The sequence below is a fragment of the Prinia subflava genome, chromosome 13, assembly GCF_021018805.1.
Source record: "Prinia subflava isolate CZ2003 ecotype Zambia chromosome 13, Cam_Psub_1.2, whole genome shotgun sequence".
Classification (NCBI taxonomy): domain Eukaryota; kingdom Metazoa; phylum Chordata; class Aves; order Passeriformes; family Cisticolidae; genus Prinia; species Prinia subflava.
The window spans coordinates 2,243,601-2,266,580 of record NC_086259.1 but is presented as its reverse complement, the minus strand read 5'-3'; the positions used below and the strand labels follow the sequence as shown (position 1 = coordinate 2,266,580).

Below are 22,980 nucleotides of genomic sequence, written 5' to 3'. Positions count from 1 at the left end.
CTGGGTGGACATAAAAGATGTGTGGATGTGGCATTTGGGGACATGGGTTAATGGTTGCCTTGGCTGTGTTGGGTTAATGGTTGGACTCAATGATCTTAGAGGTCTTTGCCAACGTAAACAATGCTGTGATTTATGTACACACACGCATTTTGCTGTGCGCATGCGTGTGTGTTGATGGTGAGGTGTTGCATCAAATGCCGTCTTGTGCAGCCTCATTTGTTGAATCCATGAACTGTGGGCACTGAAGACAGCCTCACCAGCCTAGTTCACATATTCCTAGCTGTCGCTGGTGACACGGACACACGCACACTGAGATCATGCAACAACAGCCAACCTTTGTTGAGGGCAGCCCCTTATATGGGGACTTTGCATTTCCCGTGATTGGCCGTGATCTTACGGCCCAGCTCCCCCGAGCAATGACGAGTGTGCATCCATGGCTCACAGGGATTGGCCGGGGTGCCCTTGTTTGCGCTTGAATTCAGCCCATCACCCTCATACCCAGGACTTGTTTACCTCTAACTTCCACCGAGCCAGGCTGCTCGGGTTGGTGTCTGTTAGGGCACATTACCTGTGCAGCTACGGACCAGCTATGGCTGTCACACCTGAGAGCTTCCAGAACCAGCCAAACTGCTCTGCCTCACTCCTGGGATGGCCTGGCACAATCCTGGCTCTGTGCAACAGCTGCAAGGTGAGGGGTGCAGCCTTGGTAAGGTGGAAGAGCAGGGCTGGCCAAGCTCTCCCAAACCGTCTGCACTGCAGGTTTAGTGGCTGTGGGATTCCAGTATCAGAACACACGGGTTGTGGCCTGGCTGCCATGCCAGGGACCCAGCACAGTGCAGCCTTTGGTGTGCTCCCCTGGGAGCTGGGGCCTGACTCACACCCACCCTTCCAAAATGTTCATTTTTCCAGTAAGTGCTTTCTGCACAGAGGCCCACATGGAACAGTAAAGATTTTTAAGTAGTCTGTTCTTTTCAGTTAGGCTGATTATGAGTTGGTGTAAATTCTTGCTACATTAAGATGTCCTAGATTTTTATTAAGTACATTTGTGTCACCCATGTAGTAAGGCCCTGTTAAAATGCTTTGAGTTGGGCAGTCTTTGTGCCTTTTTTTTTTCTTGTCTTCAAGGAGGGCATGGATTGCTCATTTTGAATGAATTTTTGAAAATAATGAGTGAGAAAATAGCATGTATGTGAAGACCCTACAGAAGTATGGTACATCTGTTTCAAAGCACCAAAGCGCAGACTGTGTCCCTAAGACAATTGTGGCATCTGTAACTCTTTCCATTCTGACTGTGCAGAAGAAAAATTTGCCAAAATAGCCGTTGTGGGAAAACCTCCAGGAAGTTTCTTTTCCAGCTGTGAAGTCATTTGGGCTTTGCCAAGCCAGGGTGGCAGAGCTGCAGAGGCCCCTCTGATGGGAGGGTGGCCGCACACCCAAAGAGCAGCTCATGTTTGATGTCTGCCAGGGACTGGAGGGAAGAACATTCACCAGGAGAGCAGATTGCCCAGCCTGATGGAGAGGAAGAAGGACGTGAATATGAGGAAACAAGGGAGGAACTGCCTGGTGTCCTCTCTCCCCTGGCCAGCTGGAGACAAGACACCAGGGCATGTTCTGCCTGACAGACACAGCTGCTCCTGCAGGACCACGGAGTGAGGAAGGTAAATGTGACCAAGCTCCCATCTGTGCCACGAAACTGGAGACAAAGTGGCAAAAAGCTTCAGAAAGGCACATAAGGCAGATAAACATGCATCTCGTTGATCCTGTCAGAGCTCTGGCCAGAGTTTCTGGATTACCGGGATTTAGCAAAAATACAGAGAAAATTCTCCAAACCAAGGTCCAAGTGCTTCAAGCTAAGTTCATAGCCCAGGCAAATACTTCTCTTGTAGAACACTCCAAAACACAATGATAATGAGAGTTTTGAAAAGGAAGTGTTCCTCAACACTGACTGTCTGACATGTGAACTAGCCAGACTAGTTAAAGCTTAATTAAAAAGTGCCAGAGTGACTAAATTCTTTTCTAAGTGCAGCTGCAGAACGTTAGCTGTGGGCATATTTTAGACCTTAATTAGTAACACTTGCACTAGAGGACCAAAATCTTTCATGAATGCAGCTGCAATCAATTAATATCAATAAGGCATTTCTGTAGGCAATACAAGGGTTTCTGAAAATTGTTTTAGTGCCCACCTAGATGAAATAAAAATAAAGTACTTACATGCAACAGACTGCAAAACCAGTGATAACTACAAAATGTCTTTATTGAAAAAAGCAGATTATAGCATCTAAGGTTAAATGAAACTTCTGACTTTTAATATTAAATAACTTAAGATGATAGCAAGTAGCTTCTTCTTTAGATAAATAAATCTACATTTCCCAATTATTTTCTTCAACAATCAAGGGAATCAAACACTGAAACACAAAAACACAAGTAATTCTAAAGACTAAAAGACAGAAGCACATTGAAAGGTTTTACAAGGATATATATATATACAAAAATAGTTAACTAATGTATATTTTCAGCATGTAAACTAGTTACATGATATACAAACTGGGAATTCATTTATTTCCTACAAAATAAAAATCAACGTTGGTCCAAGTTCTTGGAAGAAAACTATATTCTTTTAAAGAAAATGAAAATATTTCTCAAATGAAAACTTAATTTAAGTCAAATTATATACTCTAGTTACGGCATTAGTTACAGGATGAATCACAAACTTTTAAACTTTTCTTGAAACACAAGAAAGCAGCTTTTGTTTCCTTTAGAGCTTTGGTTTACTTTACTACTCTGGAATTTCTGGTCTTAAAGAGTTCCTCTAACCATGTTTTCCTTTTGAAGCTCCACCTTACAAAATATATACACACACGTGCACTCAAGTAAAAGGAAAAGGAAAGAAACCCAAACAAACCCTCTCTGTAAGCTCAATTCTCTGAGAGCATTCTTTTGTTTTCAAGTGAGTATTTTGGTCCTTTCTTTGGAACATGTCCTCCCGTGGACGAGGGACCGTGCACTGCCCACAGCAGCTGGTGCTGGAGGGGCTTGGGAAGATTCCCTTCCTGCATGGGAAGGTGCAGCCCTGATGCAAATGAGAACAGGTTGTTATTGTATGGAAATACTCTGAAAGTACAGTAAAGGCTTCTGAAGAACAATTGCACCGTAATATGAACTTAGGAAGTTTGCATCTGTGTTGAACTGATTTAACATACGAATATTCCGTAAGAAAATCATTAAAACAAGATTTCTCATTTACATAATTCCCCAGGCAGGAGGTAAAATGTGCAGAAACTGTCACTAGCACTAAAGAGTACAGCACATCATTATTTTAGGTTTGATTTTATTTTTCTCTTTGATTTGAAAAAAAACCCAACCAAACCTGGCAAATCTCACTCAAGCCCCAGTTTTTATAGTAAATGCTGGAAAAGCAAAGCTGTATTTTGTAATACAGTAATGGAATGCATCTGTCTATAGAAAATACTAGAACAACAACTGCTGCTTTCTGGTTTTAAACAAATTACTTATTCTATATTGACATATAACCTTTCAGATTTTTTACCATGATGGCACTTAACAGATCAGAACTGCACAGAACTACAAGAGACTGAAAAATCAGCATGTGAAATGAAATTAAATATTATTCAGTTCTACAGGATGATCATTTTGAAAAAAAGAAAAACAACGAAGAAATGGTCTGGTATGTACATGTTTGAAAGTGTGCTGGCCCTTGGAAATTATGTTGGAAACTAAAACCTGCCCCTGATGGAGGCAAAGTGTTCAGGAAGGTGCTGGCAGAGCACTGGGCTGAACGCCAGAGTCACCTCCAGCTCTGCCACTGTCGGTGTGAAGCTTTTGCTTCTCTACTGGTAGAGCAAAGCATTTTTCCACTTCAGCAAGTAACTGTTATTTGTTCCCAGGAACAGGCCCAAACCTTCTCTGTGTATTTTAATGATCTTTTCTTAATCTGGGTCCTTCAATATATATTGTAAAGACATGCAAATGAAAATGCCTCAAAGCTGAATGTGGAAATGCCCAAAGCACCGGCCTGCAATGGAAAAAGAATTCCATTGCAGCTGATGCTAAAAGTTTATCCTGAAGCTCTGTCACCCTCTATGTGTGTAATAACCTGAAGAATTAACATAGTCATAGTTAAAGACATTTTTTCCCCTGTTGATATTCCCCTTTCTCCAACATTTGCCGGCACATGTAGTTCTACCTCTTCCTGAGGCTGGGCTGCTGACTACGGACACAGAGGGAATGTCAGCAAATGCAGAAGTGCACGTGCACTCCTGGCCCCTCGTTTGCAGGCCAGGACTCTTGGACCACAGTGCAAAAATGGGGCACTGATTGCACTGTAGTTCCTTCAAATCCTGGCATTCACATTAAACATGTCGATTATAAACTGATATATATTAACTACAAAATGACTTTGCCCAGAAGCCTTCAGTAGTACAGGTTAACCTAGGCCAATGGAAGTCTGGCAGAAGTTCAGGAAGCTTCTCTTTTGTTCCTTACAAACAGAAAAAACTAGTTCTCAGGAATTTTTCCTGTTCCCCTGCCCCCCACCTTTCCCCATAAGGAAATTCCAGACTATCAAAAAGTTCTGTTAAGGGAGTTAATTATTCCACTTAGGAATTAGTGGCCATTGGATGCTCTTTGTGCTTTTCAAGAGCACCACAAATGGCTTTCAAAAAGTCAATGGAGCATAAGAAACTAAACTGCAATGGTGTTGCCAAATAAGTCATTCCATCAGTCTGCATGCTGAATTTAACACGGGATCATTTCCGAACGGATCGGGCAGAGCCTCAAGTGTTGAGAACTGGCATGGAAATGTCCCAGTTTACACATGCCAAGAATCTGGTCTGGTATTTCTACTTCCTCTGGAGCTGAAGAATTTTATTTTATTGTAACTCTGAATACAGTTAAAGACAGCAATGATAAATTGCAGCTTCATGAAGGCTGGGTCAATTCTCATGAGAATGCAAGGAATTTTTTTGACATACAGATGTGTGATTTGCATGTAAAACATCAGCACATGGTAGAAAACAAACCATAAAAAAAGATTCATCTAACTTCCTATATGGAAGACATATATTTCTCCCCAGAGGTCTGAGGGTACTGTAAAAGCTTATGCAAAACATGAAAGTGTGTACATTCTATGTACAGCTAATACTTGTTGTAAACACCGGTGTTTCATGGCCTGACTCTCTAAATTATTATTCCTGCCATACTGCACTTTGTTTTCCAGTGAAAACAATCACCATAATCAGATCAAAAGTAATCTCGAAAAGAACACAAAGCTGAAAAGGTAATACCAAGCCACTGTGCCTCTCTTTAATAATGTCTCAACGTACAATCATGAAGCAGTTGGTAAGAAATGAAGTCTTGGATAAAACAAGCAGTATAAAGACAAGTGTACCTTTGCATAGAACCCTACTAAACAAAAAACAGGTTTGAAAGATGAACTCTTTCATAAGTGCCAAATGGCCCAGTTGATAGGAATGCATTTTGAAGCCATGGCTACACAGCCAGCAATTACAGAGGGCTGCAACTGCTGACCCTGCACGTGCCAATCTTTTGGATACAATCCTCTGTACCGTGGGTTTTACATTAAATGCTTGCCATATTTCTTGAACAAGCTAAATAATTTTTAATTCTTGAACAAGCTAAAGTCTTTGGATGACTGTGGGACTCTGTAGGATGGAGAGCTGGCCTGACACTTCTTCACAGAACACCCTTCTTTAAACTCTCTGAAAACTGCACCTGCTTGCTGCCTATTCCCTACTTTTGGAATCTAAGTATTCTCTAAGACCAGAATTCAACAAAACTAGCTAAAATGCTAGCATTTATCTTCTCATGTTTGCTGCAATATGATAAGGTGCTAACTTTTGGAAGGTAATTCTACATGCCTTACTTAGGCGAAATCTGCACTGAAGGAAGTGAGTAGGGAGTGCAGAACAGCCCTTTGTACCATTGTTTTTAGAAATGCTGCCATTTACAGTTACAGTTAAGTGGTGAATTATTTGTTCAAGTAGACGGTGTCTCAGTGAAAATGTCTAGATAAAAGAATGCATATGTACAAGATCAGAAAAGGACCCCTCACCTCTGATTCAAAAAATAAATAGTTGGTTTAGATGGTTATTACTGGAACCTCATCTTGAAAGGAACACAAAAGTAATTTTTAGATTTTTGTCTTCTCTTTCAAATGACTTATTGATCATGGAAATGTCTTTCAGAGTTCTGTGACATGCATGGGGTAGCTTGGAGGTGGATGTGATGGCAGTTTGATGTTAAGGCGCCTGATATGACAGCTGTGGCAGAGCAAGTGGCCTTCTAGGGGGTAACAACGATGGCCTTCCTCATCATTGAGCTGCAAGCCACAGTCCTGGAAGAGAGAGAGATATCCCAGATCAGTGACTCAGGCAGGCCCCTCACAGCCCTGCTGCTCTGTCCTGCCCCACCCCAGGAGCTCCCTCCCCACCTCCAAAGCCTCCACAGCTCCTGCGAGGTGCACCCTGCCCAGCTCACACTGACATGACTGAAATCCAACAGCACTGCCTGTAGCAGTGCCTTTCTCACCACTGCTTCCCACTCTGGTCTCCTCTCCATCTGATAAACGGAGATGCAAATCAAAAGCCTAAAGCAGGCCAGGCTTTGTCAGGGCTGACCCTGACAAATACAACCTGGAAGAGGCTCGAACAGAGAAGGAGCTAATTCTGCAGCAAGGCAGTGAGCAAGATGTGGGGGACCATAAGCAGAGAATGAGAGGGGAAGGGAAAAGGGGGGAGAGGTGACATATCTTACTTCTGGGGCACTTTCTCTAATTTGGAATTAAAAGAACTTAAAGACTTCAAGGCCAGTGGTGCATCCTTAGTGGAAATGCTGGTACCTCTGGGACTGACATGTAACTACACAGAGAGAGAAAAACAGAAAAGCAACTAACAATGATCCTGCCTGCTGACTCTTATGTACACTGCAATAGAGACCATCCTGATTTCCAGCTGCCATCACTGTTATTCTGAGGGCATTTGGAAACCATTGAAGTTTGGTGCTCAGATTTAATGTTTCAAATATGTTAAATACTTAGAAGTTATAACTGTGATCAGTTCTGAGAAACCAGAGATTCTGAGTATATATCTGTGCACTTAATTAAAAGAAAAAAAGGAGAAAACTGGGCATATAGATAGTATTAGTACTGAAAACAAATGCAAAGCTTTTAACTGAACACAAAGTATAATTTTTCAGCTTTCACAGCTCAAGTCTAAATCCTCAAATTTTACAATACTGAAATAAAGACTGAAAATGGGTTTTAAAGCAAGCTTTAAAACTGGAGTGTTAGTTTAGAGACGTCTTAATTGAAGTATCTGCCCAGGTAATTTTCTGTGTGTTGCTACATATTATATAATGATTTTATGGCAATTTATACAAGATTTAAAACTAGAATTTATAAATTTCAGATGCCCTACAAATGTGCCAAGTGTTCGTATCTTTTTCCCTCTCCAAAACTGAATTCCCTTTCTGCAAGGAGAAAGCCTGCCTTGTCAGTGGATTCCAGTGCCAGAATGGGGCTCCAGTGATCTGCAAAAGGGCTTGAACTCCTCCACAGAAGTCAAGTGGTTGCATGTCAAAGAGATGACACAGAAAAGCTGCAAAGTTTCCAACCACCACTGACTGTGCGTGGCCACCAGGTGAAGATGGCATCAACAGCAGAGGAGAAGTGGCTGCCAAAGTCATGGCAGCTTTTGCTGGAGTCTTCACGTGTGTACCTCAGACACCAGCACTCAATTTTCCAGCAGCACTTGGGGACAGCAGTGTCAGAGAGCCTGATCTGAAAGCACCAGGCAGTAACCCACCCCTGCTGACACATGGCTAACTCCTCATTTCTGTACATAAATGCACTCTGCCTTTCTGGGCAGATGTGGAGGCAGCTTGATTTGCCTCAAATGGGAAGGAGAATGGGGAAATGAATAATGAAACAGAACGGAAAATAAACCCCCAGTGGGACATTCCAGCATAAAGTCAATAGCCTGAGAGCAGGGGAAGGAGCTGTCACTTGGGTGAAGCCTGCACAAAGCAATAGTTGGGGGAAGGAGGAGGGAAGTTCAGCTCTCCAAAATACTGTGATTTCCTGTGCCAGTTTCTCTTGAAAAATTAATAGAAATGGATGGAGTATCAGGTGTCTTTTGAAAGGAGATGGCTGAGTGGATGGGACCTTCCTTACATTTAGGCACACAGCATTTCAAGATGCCCTGAATTTTGTTATTTTCTCTCTCAGTCAGAAGATTCTTTGTAAAACCTTTGCACAACAGTGCACGAAGGCTGTATTGTTGCCCCTGGTGCTAACAGGTAAGATCTGTGTGGATATTTGTGTGCTATGTCAGAGGGCCAAACCTATGGCAAAAGGGAAGTTTTTGGTTGATCCCAGCCTAGTGAGTTTGTTTCCCCTCTCATGTTCCTGGATGCAGGACTAAGGATGAACTCAGGTCTCCTCTCTGAAGCAAGAGCACTAATTCCACAACTTCATCTGTGGCTATAAATGTTTAAATGTTCTGCACAATAAGAAACCACTCCCCAAAATGTGACAGAAAGTCAAAGGTATCCTTGTCAATTACCTAGTAAAGAATCCAAATTCATTCAGCATGGAAAAACCAGATCCCCTAAAAAGGCCTTCCAGTGAGACTCCTTCCCTGCACAGCCAATGTAAATTCAAGTCTCCTCAGATCAGAGCCCTAGAGACTGTACTAGAGATGAGGAAAAAGAGAGCTGGCACCTACTCCTTGCTCACTCCCCATCCAGAAGTGTTGAGAAAATTCAACCCAACAAACCAAGCCCAGCTTTGAGGTTAACATATCAGGACAAAACCCCTTCAAAACTAATTTTTAATGGCAATGGCAGCACCACTTCCAGCCCAGCAGCATTGCCTTCCTCCAGGAGCTGTGGCACAGAGCCCCACCTGCCCACGTGTGCAAGAGCCAGTGAGTACAGCCCATGGGGTGAGTCAGGGTCCCCCGAGGCAGATCAGCTCCCCCCAAGGCAGATCAGCTCCCCCCAAAGGCAGATCAGCTCCCCCAAAGGCAGATCAGCTCCCCCCAAAGGCAGATCAGCTCCCCCAAAGGCAGATCAGCCCCCCAAAGGCAGATCAGCTCCCCCCAAAGGCAGATCAGCCCCCCAAAGGCAGATCAGCTCCCCAAAGGCAGATCAGCTCCCCCCAAAGGCAGATCAGCTCCCCCAAAGGCAGATCAGCCCCCCAAAGGCAGATCAGCTCCCCCCAAAGGCAGATCAGCCCCCCAAAGGCAGATCAGCCCCCCAAAGGCAGATCAGCTCCCCCCAAAAGCAGCTCAGCCCCCCAAAGGCAGATCAGCTCCCCCAGGCAGGGCGTGCCGCGGGACGGGCGGGCAGAGCCCGGGGCTCACCTCGCAGTGGTAGCACTCCACGTGGTAGTCCTTGTCCATGGACACCACACGGATGGTCTCCTCGGAGCCCTGGGGGCGAGCAGAGAGAAAGTGAAAGTGCTGACTAAGAAGCATTTTCTCACTCTTCAGGCAGTGCCCAGCTTGTTGCTTTGGAGAGCTTTTCCCTGGGGGATCCCCTCTTCCCCCATGCCGCAGAGCTCTGTGACCACTGAAGGTCTTGACCTCGGGATGTGGCACTGCACCACTCCTCAGCTGGGCAGCAGCAGTCTGGGTGTCTGGCACATCTAAGCTGCAGAGGTAATTTGGGAAGTGCAGCCAAAACCTCATTCTCAAGGAACAAATCAGTCTTGAAATCAAGTAATCTTCTAAGGGCACCCAGGATCTCAACAAATGACCGGTCAAAAACTTGCTCATTTCCTTGTATACATCCCACTCTGATTTCCAGGATTTGTATTCCTCTCAAACCATCTGCTGCACAGCTCTTTTGCACATGCCCATGTCACTGTGTGTCCCCACAGGGACTGACATACCAGTCTGGCAGGTAATTAAGGCACAGGCCAAACCTCAGCGTGAGGGTGGGTGTAGCACAGTTGTGCAATTCCTAGCTGAGTCCCAGGCCCTTCAGAGCAGCCCATACCCTTCTAGTAACCTCACAGGCTCTTTTCCTGATCCACTCTGAAGACAGAGCTCATTAAATTGGTTGCCTTGCATTGTTTCCAGTTCCAGGTGTGGTTAGAGCACTGGGTATGACGTAGACTATGTCTGAGAGAAGCTGTGGGCAAGTTAGAACCTGCACTGCTAGACTTGAACTAACTTAAGAAATCACCCTGGGAAAGAATATGGAGGGTGTCCTGCTAGTCATCAGGTGAGTCAGCACTATGACTGCCTTTTATTTCTTTTTTTTTTCTTTCTTGAAAAGAAAAAAGAATTATCTTTTTAAGACCCAAATTCAGTGACATTTACATAGAGGTTTGCTCCTCACAACCCATCAGGACAAGCAGTTCTGGTTCAGCATTTATAGAGTTTTTGGTTATGTAAGACTTGGCCAATTAACAGAAATGCTAATGACAAATGAGAGTAATGTGCAGAGTGATGGAGGTGGACATGTGAGAGGCTCTAGCTTCAGGCTTTCCTGGGGCACAGCAGCTTACAGGAGGGAAGCTCTGGCTCTGTAAAAACATGACCGGAAGAAAAGCAGGGAGATGCTGAGGCCCTTGTTTACAATTGAGCTGGTCAGTGACCTCAGCAAAGGCTGAGTGAAAGCAAAGGTGGGTCCTGTACCCACCAGAGCACAAGGGAGCCTCTGGGCTAACTGTGCCAGCAACACTGTCAGCACAAGCTGAGCTTGCAAGCAGGTTTCACCTGGTTCCATTTCTGTTGTTGTCTTTTCAACCCCTTTACAAACTTTCATTCCATTGCCACCTCAGGACAACAGACAGTGTGGCCTTCTCCCAGGGTCAGGGTAACCATCACATGCCTTTTCAAGGGCTTTACTCCCTGAGCTGTTCTTGGAGGCCCAGTCAGTGTTTTCAATTAAATGAGGATTCTAACAGATTAGTGAAGACCTGGAAAGCACCCTACAGATATAAAGTACTATGCTGCAGAAGCAGTGTGACTATTACAACCTCTGGGAATGTTTGGGAGTGACTCCCCTGCTGAACTGTGTTTAGTTTAGTATCTAACGTAGTACAGATTCTGGGAGAGGAAGGAAAACCCTTTAGAATGTTTTAGAAAGTGCCCATATGCCAGCAGCTGTTTTCCCTAAGAGTCAGTGCATGTTAACACCTACCTGTGCTGGGAGGATCGGCTGGTTACAGGATGCACATTTTGGTGCAAAAACCCTAGGGTGCAAGAAGAAAGTGTTCCAGTCACATTTAAAGGGTCTTCAAAAAGTAGAACCAAGAGAGCCATTCTAATCATGCCTTGTTTTTAGTCGAATGGAGATCCATAGTATTTGAAATGCCTCTAATTGTTTGATGATATTCAATGAAAAGGAGATTTGGGAAAGGCTGATCTACTCCAGCTTTATTCTTTAGGTCTTCCTGACCTTGAGACAGAGTGAATCCACCCCTCTTCCTGTATAAGCCATTTTTCTTTCCTTCCTTTATTTATAAAACCATTCAAATTCTTCCAGAGCCTTGATGCTTGACTACAAAGCAGCTCCTGATTTAGGGATTGTTACCCAGAAAGACATAACCATGCTGAACAGGAGAGGGGCTGATCGTGGCCAGAATCTACCAGCTAAATACACAAATGGGCTTATGGTCCACAGCTGCATTTTATGACAGTCACTGGGCCAACACTCACTGTGTCCTTGTAACACAGTCAGACTGGCACCAGCAGGGTCAAATTCAGGCTTTACTCCTACTGCATAACTGTTCTTGGTTAACTGGAGCGAAGAGCAGGATCCCATTGCCTCTGAGCAGAATCAGGAAGGAGCCCAAAAGCAATCTCTTAAACCTCTGCCTTTTGTCAGGTAAGGCTCAAATTGTTCTAACACTAATTGTTAATTACATTTCTTCTGTCTCAGTTAACAAAACTTACACCTGTGTCAAGCACTGCCAGAACCTCTGCTCCTGAAGCCAGCAGAACCTACCAACACTTGCAGAGGTGGCCTGGTGTAATCAGTGTTGGCAGTCCTGAAAGAAGCAGACGAACAGCCCCAGGAAGCACATCCTCTGACACAATTTGATTTTCAGCCTTACTTGGCCACTGGATGCCAAACTGGGCCCATGACATACTACCGAACAAGCCTTAAAATACTTTACAAATGCAACACATGAAAGAAGCAGCTGAGGGACATCTGAGCAAACAGGAGTGAACTTTTCATCTATCACAAGGCTTATAACTCCATCAATGGTTTAACTACTATAATTTTTCTGAGCATGCAGTGGATTTGTGTACTCACGTATGGTAGTCTTTGACACAGTAAATATTGTTTTCCACATCTACAGTGAAGGGGACTCCATCCAAACACTCGTTACACACCACACAGCGGAAGCAGCCAGGATGGTAGGACTTTCCAAGGGCCTGTAAGATCTTAGGAGGCAAACAACAAAATAAGTGGGTGCATGATTACATGAGATAGTTTCTCCTCATAAATCACTGCATCTCTCTCATTCTTAATAGCGACAGTGAGAAAAGCACTTCAGGATGAAATTACCACTCTGCAGATCTGTCAGCAAGGGGCCTCTTAAAACAATCAACTTGCTCATTTTAGTGGGTTTCACTATGCCCCCAAAGAAGAGCAAGAACTGAAAATCAGGCTAAGCCCATCAGCTTTAGCTCTGCAAGGCCAGTACTACCAATGGAAATTGAAAATGGCTTCACAGACCACTTCTGGGGAAATTCCAAATACAAGTCACTGGGATGCAGAGTTACTTTACCAAACTTAACAGGCTATGACAGGCAGAATCTAAACTGGTCATTACTCAAAAAGTTAAATAACAAAACAAGCAAATAAAGAGGTGCCTCTTTATTAACTAAGGATCCTAATCTCCCAGAGTCACTGACTGGTTTATCACTCAGTCATAGGGGCCCATCAGTTTCTGACAAAATACTATCACCATCCATGTGTTTGGGTACTGATCCATGCACCTGGCCCAGGCTTTTTCCCATGCTGAACTTCCCTACTGCATTTTAAAGGTTTCAAGGAAAGGTCTGATGCAGCCTTGGCTGCACTATACAGAACAGATCCCCCACTCCTGCCATCCTCGTACGTAACACTCAGGGTGGCACTGGGACATCCAGGAGGACGCTGCAAGCCCATGAACAAGGCCCTGGGAAGAGTGAGACACTGTTATCACTTTCAGGCAGCTCTCAACAGGTTATAAGACCAATTCCATACATTCTGGGTATAAGAAGCATCTTTGGAAGGTAATTTTAAAATTTCATTCTAGCACAGTGCTCAGCTTGGAGCTGCTGGGAAGCTTGAGATGACAAATCTCCACAGACCAAGCTCCGATGGCCTCATAGGTGATTCTATGAATGAAGATCCAAGAGGAAAGAAGTACAGGAAAAAAAAGGCCAATTAATTTAACCTTTTTTTGTCTCTCTGATGAAGCCCTGTGGTTCAGTGAGTGGTATCAGACTCTGTTTGATGGTAAGGCCGTATTGAGCCAGAGCCAACTGGTCCCTGTGCTGGGCTTGGTGCTGCTGCAGGAGTGTGCTGTGGTGCCAGCGTGGCACAGCTGTGAGCACAAGGCAGCTCCTCAACCAGCTCTGCACAGCCCTGCACAGCCCTGCACAGCTCCTGCACAGCCCTGCACAGCCCTGCACAGCTCCTGCACAGCTCCTGCACAGCTCTGCACAGCCCTGCACAGCTCCTGCACAGCCCTGCACAGCTCCTGCACAGCTCCTGCACAGCCCTGCACAGCCCCGTACAGCTCCTGCACAGCCCTGCACAGCCCCGTACAGCTCCTGCACAGCTCTGCACAGCTCTGCACAGCTCCTGCACAGCTCTGCACAGCTCCTGCACAGCTCTGCACAGCTCTGCACAGCTCTGCACAACCCTGCACAGCTCTGCACAGCCCTGCACAGCCCTGCACAGCTCTGCACAGCTCCTGCACAGCTCCTGCACAGCTCCTGCACAGCTCTGCACAGCTCCTGCACAGCTCCTGCACAGCTCCTGCACAGCTCCTGCACAGCTCCTGCACAGCTCTGCACAGCCCCAGCTCTGCCCCAGGCCAGCACACGGCAGGGCCGGGCCGCGCTCCCAGGCAGGAATTAGCCAAATAGGAGTGCTGAATTCCTGGAGCTCCCAGAGCTGTTTCCTTTTGTCAGAGCACACTTGCTGATGGGAGAGAGGCAGACAAGCACCTGCCAAGCTTCCAGCTACTGAGCTCCACCAGTGAGATATTATGGACTCTTGCCTGGGATTCTGCAATTAAGGGCCAGCTCAAAGCATGCAAGTCAGGATACCCCTCCCCCTCCCAGCATGACACAACACTAGAAATTTGCTCTTGGGCTAAATCGAACAATATCCTTGTCCAACCAGCGGTGCCAGGATATGAGCCAGAATCCTCATTAGTGAAGTCTCTGTTCCAGCTCCCACTGAACCTCCGTGTGGGATACACAACAGCTACTTCTCTGAGACACGCTGAGGTTCATGCACACTTTAAAGCAAGAGGAAAACAGATACACTACAGGATCTGCCCTTTTTCGTTGTGCAAACCACTTCACTTTGTTTGGGAATTTCTGCTTAGGAAGAGCACACAAAACTCTTCCTACTTTCACCCACTGAAATAATGCCAGTAGTATCTTGTCAACCCAAAGCCCTTCGATTTTTTTTATTACAAAAGTAATTCTGACTACTGGCTCCCTACAAATCCCAGTGGCAATAATGCATTTTAAATGACGTGGAGCAAGCAACAGAGGGTAAACAAGGCAAGTCACAGAGCAGGTGACAAACCTCTGGACTATTGATAATGCCCCTTTCTGCTCTATCCCAGATTTCCCCCACTTGACTGAGCTCTTGTTATCGACTGTCCACAGAGCACAACCACTGTGCTCTTTTACCATATTCTCACACAAAGTTGTGCTGTACTTTCCCCCTTTAGTATTAAAATTCTATTCTGTTTTAACTCACAAATGAATAACAGCCTTCTACATTCTTAGATAGCCAAGAAGCCCAACTTTCTGTACTTAATAGTAGTAATAGAGCATGAAGGTATTCTTATTTACTGCCTCAGTTTCCAAAACTATATTGACAGCAGTGAAGACACAGTACCAGCCTGGGTAGGGAAAAGCAGATGTCACACAGTGCACTGCCCAAGTTGTCCATCATTAGGAGTTTAAGTCTCTTACCATTTCCATTATGAGGTGTCCACAAACAAAGCACTTGTCTGCTGTTTGCTGAAAACCTGAATACTGTTAAAATGACAGAAAAGAAAAGATCATTAGTAACCACTCCTCTAGTCATAGTTACACCTTTTAGGTGAAGGCTGTGCTATTTTCCAGCCTGTGCTGTGTATGACACAGATTTGGGAGACTGACTCAGAAGCCTTCACTCGGCTCTTGCAGCATGTTCAGATACCAGTTTGGCCTTCTGATCTACTGCAATATTTCCAGTAAGATTCCCAATATAACAACATTATTGTAAGTTTGATTATTTATAAAATCTAAATGGAAAGTTTGTGTTTGATGTGCGGAAATTAGCTTGAATTGAGTCTTTTGGTGGTTGTTTTAAATAACATAGGACTCACCTCCCAAATCCTGTTCAAATTAGCAACCTCAGACTTTGGACTATTTGCAAGCTAGAAAAATGAAGACAGGCGCAAGAAGGATTTAGCTGCCTTGTGGATACCAAGCCCTCCAGCCAGGGAAGAATGCAGCAGTGCACTGACAGGAGCTTGGGCTCTCTGCACAGTGTGGGCAGCAGTGGGGTACACGGATGGCCCAAAGCCCAGCTGCCAGCCCACACTGCAGCGCCAAGGACACGGCTGTGGGGAGGTGCTTTGCCTGCTTGGGACCAAAGCTCTGAGTTCCCTGCCTGAGCGGTCCTGACCTTAACTTTGTGCTCCTGTCCCCAAAGCAGATCCTGTTTCAGATGCCAGGGTCTACTTTTAGCCCTCTGTTTAGAGGTAAAGAAAAACCATCCAGGTTATCAGACTGACCTACTAAACCACAGCCTAAAACAAAAGACATCTTCCTGAGGAACTCCAGCCATGTACATTTGAAACTGGTGTTTGCAGGGGCTGAGCTTTCCCCTCACCTCTGCAGCCCATCTCAGTGAGAGCTGAGTGTGCTGTTCCTGCTGGGGGAAGGGCTGCCCACCTACCTGGGGGCACCGCAGAGCTCTTCGAGCAGAGCTCACCTGAAAGGTGCTTTAGTTGCACAATACAAAAGATGAGGAAGGGGAGGATGAATGTAAAGCAGACTCTTCTCCCAGAACACAGGTTAATTGGCTCAGGCACCTAACACATCCTCTGAGCCCAACAGAGTGTGTATCTTGCTCCATTCCCCCCTGGGTTAGTGGGGATTAACCGTCCCCTCACGTCAAAAGCCTGTGGTTCCCTGCCTGGAGCTGCCATATGTTTTCCTTTTTACTGAAGTGAGGGGATTACATGTTATGTTGAATCAATAGGTTGGAGACAAAATTATTGTTGCTATGCAACAAAGAGATTATGAAGGAAAAGGTCTTGTAGACACTTTGATGGGCTCATAAGTCAGTAAATAATATAGCAGTTGTCACAGCCCAAAACCTACCATGTCTTAAGAAACATAGCTCATAGCTCATGCAGTCTTCAGAAACTTTGAAACTTCCCTAGAAGAGATCAGGGTGTTGAGGAACAAATACAGAGGCGGGCAGTCCTAGCTGGCTATTTCTGCAAGACACTACTTTTACTTGCTTTTTCACTCTTCTTACTGATGCAGAATAAAGGTCTCACTGCTTGGGATGTTTCTTGGCTGCCCCATGGCTGAGTAAGCCTCAGGCTAGACTGCTTCCTAGGGCTGGGAACTCCAGCCTTACTGGAAACAGGTGGGCAGGTCCCAGTGACACAGACAGCAGAGGATTAACAACAGCACAAACCCAGCTAATTCTAAAATCCTGCTGGAATGAATTTACCAGTACCATCTGGCTGTCATTTGATAAGGAATGCAAAGGAGCATTCACCCAGCTAGTGATTAAGAGGGGACATTATTCCCCAGGAAGAGAATGGCATAGTGGTCAGATTAATGGCATTTATTGCTAACTAGATTGTCATAAATTATACTGTTTGTCAGAAAGAAAGGCTTTGCTGACACAAAATCACTCTTTATATAACTAACCCTATTAAATTAAAACCATTATTTGTTTTTAACAAGAGAATTGTTATTAGTCAAACACATCCAGAACTGGATTACCCCATTAAGAAGACTTTGCAAAATGGCAGTAAGTCTAACAGCAGTGACAAAATATTTCATGGGCTCAGGGAGCTGTCCTTTAAAACACTCTTGTCCCTCCTGGTCACAGGGTCAATCCTGGACAGACTGAAGGCCTGGTTCAGTGAGATCAGGGTTTAGGATCCAGGTCTGCTTGTGTTTTAAATCTATTTGGACTGGATAAGAGTAACAGCCTCAGAGCCCAGCAGCACTATTTTCTACAGGATGGCAATACTGCTGCTAAAAGCGATAAATGACTTTCTCAACATTTCTGGAGTTTACTGTAAAATGCTTCTTTGCACAGTTTGATCCTAATTTGGAGTGTTCAAACAGGCCTACGGTCCTAAGCTTTGAATTTCAGAAGCAGAATTTAAAAGTCTTAAAATACTTATTAAAATTGCCAACGTCTGTCTTTGAAGCACTCGATTTTTAACAATCTTCACAGATCTTGTGTGTGCAATGGGAGAGGAGTTGTGACTTGCTGCAGACTGCAGACAAGGCAGAACTGCCTCTTTATTGTCTCTCAGCACACCAAGAGCGTCCTGGGGTGGGCTCCCAGCATGGCTGGGAGGGACAAAAACTGGTCCCCCAGAGCTTGTGAGCAGGTAACTGAGAGAGGAGAAGGTTTCACTACACAGCCTTGGAGCCTTTCTTATTACTGACAGTCAGAGGAGTAAAAAGAGCTTTAGAGCACACCAGGCACATCAGCACACCAATCTGGAGCCCTGAAAAATCAGGCAGAGGTGAAGCCATGAAGTGGCACAGGCTGAGAGGCAAGACCCTGATGGGGAAGCCAAATCTCAGCTCTGGTTCCTGATCCCGTGGTATCCAAAGGCACAATTTCATTCAGGATCTGAGCAGTGTGGGGTGCAATTCCAGCCAGGTTTTTTAAAGAAGTGTCTTGTTGGCAGAGCAGTAAAGTGATGTAAATACAGACCAATCTCAGTCTGGATGGGAACAGTCAGAAGTCTTTGGACACTCTGTATCCACAACAAATGGGAAGTGTAATTTTGAACTCTCCCTAATATTCATTACAGATACTCCTTAAGCATGCATAAAAACACTGAGAGAAGTTGTTATTGAGAGACCAGCTCTGAAATTCAAAGCTGAAAATGAAGTGTTACCCTTTACTCTCCCTTCTGTGACTCAGGAGTACACTGCTGGGTACACCAGGATGCAAAGAAAACAAAGTGCAAGTTGAAGAGCTGGCACTTTATTTTTCCTGATTTCTTAGTCTGGTCTCAACTGTTTTCTCCCTTATTTACCTTGTCCTTGTCTTCTCTACCAGGATAATAAAATCTCATTTTATATGCAACAAATCAAGACTTTGTAATTCAGCTCCTCAATGATACTTATATAAAATAAGATTCTGGGAAACTAAATAAACCTTGAGAAATATGTTAATTATGTTAGAATAGAAGAGTAAAAATAAAGTAGAAGACTTGGCTGACTGAACCTTTCTTTTGTTTCCTGTCCAATATACTTTGATCTTTGATTATCAAACAGGCAAAAAAAAAAAAAATCTCTACTGATGCTGTCCTCCTGTCCAAGAGTCTTTGTTTCAATGTAAGAGGAAAACACGACCCCTTCTGTCCCGAATATTTAGGCCTGTTTGTATCCTCCTGTGATAATCTTGGGATTTATAACTCTTCTAATATGCAATAATCTAAAAGAAATCAACAATGAATTTTGAGCATATAATGAACAAATATGCATGGAGGATAATCCCACCAAGTACTATGAGAAGCAATTTCTCCTGCCTGTTCTCAGTCCTGCAGCAAATCTTGGTTGTCTACCAGGGTCTTCTAAAGTTTGATGTTCCCATCATGATTTTCAAAAGAAAAAGCATTCAGAAAACGGCATGTCTGAAAAAGGCTTCAGGACCCGAACTTTCTACCTTAGGCAATGTGAGGCCTTTGAAAAGACAAATCACTGCTCCTGCCTCACATGCCTGACCTGCCCGAGGAGGGGCTGCTGCTCTTCCCTGCTGCTGTGCGCTCAGCAAAACAAAACCTTCCTCCTGGAAACAGACCCTGGAATCTCATTCAGGCCCGTTTGCTTCTTTGATGAGGATGTTCAAAACCTGCTGAAGGTTTGTCAAGAGGAGTGGGTTACATTTCAGTGGGTGTGGCAGCTGCTGCCCCGGTAATGGTATGAGGCTGTAAAATCTCCAATTCACTGCTGCGCTCACCGAGCGCGGCTGCTCAGCCCAGGCTTGAGATTCCTACTCTCACACTTTAAGAGCTTTTGAGCAGGATGATAAGGAGTTTTTGCCAAAATGCTTCAGGCATTTAATTCTGAAAACTAATTTCTGAATTGGGTGCTATGCTAATAATGTATTCCAACCCCAGGCTGCCTGTAATCCCTCACAGACTCTGCTCCCTGGTTTCCCATTAGCAGAGCATCTGTCTTCTCCCTGCTGCATTGTTTGCTCTCTGCATGGGACCCTTACTACGTGGGACACAACAATGCAGGAAATCCATGGGATCGCACTAAGAGAGGGAGCAAATATCAAATTTGGTTTCATGCAGATGGGGTTTTGTTGTTGTTTTTTACACACATATTTAAATGCAGCGATTACAATGAACTGGACAAAATGAGGACTTCTCGGGCTCAAAGATAAAGGAGCCTCGTGGCAGGCGACAGATTAACTAAAGGAAAATAGTCCAGAACTTTACTCTTCATCCTGCTGAAACCCTTTCATATATCCTGTTGCTTCCCTCTGTCTTGGTGTCTGTGGGGAAACTCTACACAGCAGTTTGCCTCCTTGCTTCTGTCTTTCCACCCTGTTCTGTCAAGGACAAGGACAGGGCAGGGAGGGACCCCACGCTCTGCACAGAGCTAGCAGGTGGTGTGGCCATGCACAAAACTCTGCCAGGAATTCAGCTGATCCTCAGCTCTGCCCTGGGAAGAGAGCAGCCATTCACATCCTGCAGTACCTGCGGAGACCCTCGGGAGCACTCGCCAAGGCTACTTGATTAGGCTGTGTAATCTCAATTAATCACACAAGGCTGTGTGATTAATTGGGAGCCACTAATCATTTTCTTACCTCGATATTCCTTAAACAAACACCTGTGGGAGCTTCACAGTGACAGTGATCAAGAAAAAACGCTGAATCAACAGCTTTAACTCTGCATCATAGTTCAGAGCCCAGCATTTACTGACTTGATTCACACTGCAAAGCCCTTCACACTGCACAGGGCTGTGCTCTGCTGTAGGTTGTTTACTGTCACTGCCACCATCTCCTGCATACACTGACAGAAACTGTTTACACAAGAACCTATCTTCCTGGAAAATAATCATCTGGATTTTATTCAAAACAGTTGTTGAGAGATTTCAATTCTGAACATAACAGCAGCTAATACTAATGTTTATTACCAAAGTGGAAACATGCCACTTTCTCACATGGGTCTTTTTCTAACCCTCCCATAGAAAAAAATTAATGCTGTCTGCTTACAAGTGTTTGGCAGGAGTTAAGACATAATTAGAAAGAGCTCTAGTTCTTTTAAGTGTGCTTCAGTTATTGTAATTTACTTTTCAATGTAATATTAAGAAAAATGGATAGTCTGACTATTTGGATCACCATCTCAAGAGGAAATAGGGGAGTAATTATCTGACATGAAACCAACTGGACTTGGTATCAGGATCTTCCAACATTCCACCAGCAAATGTAACAGAGGGGATACTTACAAAAGGTTAGTAGTGATACATCTGAGAAAAAACCTGTCTTTGCCTTTCCTTGTCTCCTTTGCCATGCCCCAGAGAATGATTCCTGCAACTCATTTAACAATCTGCAACCCAGTTGAGGAAATGCTGAGTTTTAGTGAACACAGACCTTACTCACACACTGAAATTTAATCACATTTTGTTTCTCTGCGTTATCACCTGGCCTAGGTACCACCTGCGTGTTGCTCTTTTATAAACCTGAGATGTCTCAGGACCCCAGCTGCTTTCCTCCTGTGGCCCCAGTGCTGCCCTGGGGTGTGTCCTGCACGTGGTGCTCACAGCCTCCACCCTCAGCTTCTCTCGTTGCTTATGGGCCCAGCATTAGAACTTTGTGCTCTGGGATGAATCCCTGGGAGAAAGCCCAGATGCCCCCTGAAGACAACGGGAATTCTGCCACCAGCTTCAATGGACTTGTAACCTCTTGATCCAGGACACAGCACTCTGGAATTGTGTTGCAATAAGAGGGAAAACCAAACTATCAGCTCCACACACTTCATGCTGATTCACATCGAAGTCCAAAGTGCAGAGGCAGACCAATATTTGACCAATATCCCTAGATAGTATGAAACTTGAATTTTAAGCCCATCTGTAGGTTTGACCCAATGCTTCAATTCAGAATATCCCAATTAATCATCATTACTGTCAAATTCATTCATAAAACAAACCCAGGACCACTGGCACACTACGAACTTAAGGAAAACTAAAAAGTTTTCAAATTTTTTTGGCAGGGAGGGGCTGGAGCAAGACATACAACAAGCAACAACATGACTGCACTCCCTCGTGCCCGGTTAGGAACATGCTGGGAACTGTTTGCCTTTGTTTTCAGTGACTGCATCGGGAGCACAGCAACGCTTGGCATTCATAATGCCTCTGGAACCTTCTGACCCAACCTAGAGCAACCAGCTCCTTGAAAACACTCACAGACCTCCTCATGCTTCCGTACATCAGGAACACTGCAGCAAATCCCCTTCCAAGCTTTGATTCCATCATTCTTTTAACATACCAATAAACTCCCATGTCTGTCTGTTCTCTGACTGCAGTATGGCTTCTAATAGCAACTCTCCTAACACGACATCCTCCCAGTTATCTAGAACTCCATGTGCTCTGGGATTCCCATTAGATAGGAAATGGACACAAGCTGCAACTTCAATCATTCACCTTTTCAACGGAGCCTCTTTTTTTCTAAACCTCATTTAGCAGAAATGGGCTCTCTGACTAATGCACCAGTCCCAGGGCTCCCTCCCAAGGGGGCCTTCCAAACATTTATAGCCACTGAGATGGAAAATCAAACCTCTGACTCCAGCTGACACCAGCTTCCATTACACTAAATAAAAACCATCTTCTGAGGGCCCAGCAAGTGGGACAGGCCATTTCCCACACTGCCAGCCTTGGAAAACAGCATGTGCACAAAGTGAGAAGAAAAGGCTCATTAGTATTAATATTTACATTGCAGCCATGCCCGGGGGCCCTGGCTGGGGTAAGGGTCTTGCTGTGTTTGGTGCTACAGGAGGTGAAGGTGCAAGCCCTGCTCTGAGCAGCCGCCCATCACTCAGCTGCTCCTGAGGTGCCATCCTGTCCCTTCCCCCATGACAGGCTGAGCATTTCCATTTCCCACCTGCCTCCTGGTCTGGCACACCCTGACACTTCTGCATTGCTGAAATCACCGTGACTTTTATGGCTGTGGATATAAGACAAGGCCCTCTATGTCCTCTGTGGCCAACTTCTGCATTGCAGTGACCAGCAAAGAGAAGTGTCCTGGGAGGGGACCAGTGGCTGGTGTAGGGGAGGAGAGAGGGAGCCAGAACCCCACCAGACTGGATGGAGAGGAGAAGGAAGGCTGGAGAGAGCCTGCAGGGCTGCAAGGGGCTCTGCTGGGGCTGTGGGCTGCTCCCCTCCTCCTGCCACAGCCCTCTTGGGCTGGGCACCTTCCTGGGGAGGGCAGGGAGGGGACACCCACAGGCTCCTGCAGGTTTGCAATGCACAGAGTTTC

General features: G+C 45.0%; 1 protein-coding gene across 2 annotated transcripts in view; it reads right to left on the bottom strand.

The window, feature by feature from the left end:
- Positions 1-2,236: 2,236 nt before the first annotated feature.
- The window catches only part of WTIP (WT1 interacting protein), an 83,991-nt gene continuing 63,247 nt past the window's right edge, over positions 2,237-22,980 (bottom strand). For both annotated transcript variants that reach the window (XM_063411021.1, XM_063411022.1), the window contains exons 4-8: positions 15,207-15,269; positions 12,310-12,440; positions 11,191-11,242; positions 9,402-9,470; positions 2,237-6,373 (exon numbers count right to left, since the gene is read on the bottom strand). In XM_063411021.1, the coding sequence (XP_063267091.1) occupies positions 6,221-6,373; positions 9,402-9,470; positions 11,191-11,242; positions 12,310-12,440; positions 15,207-15,269 (468 nt within the window). In that variant the 3' untranslated portion in view covers positions 2,237-6,220. The remainder of the gene's footprint in view (positions 6,374-9,401; positions 9,471-11,190; positions 11,243-12,309; positions 12,441-15,206; positions 15,270-22,980) is intronic.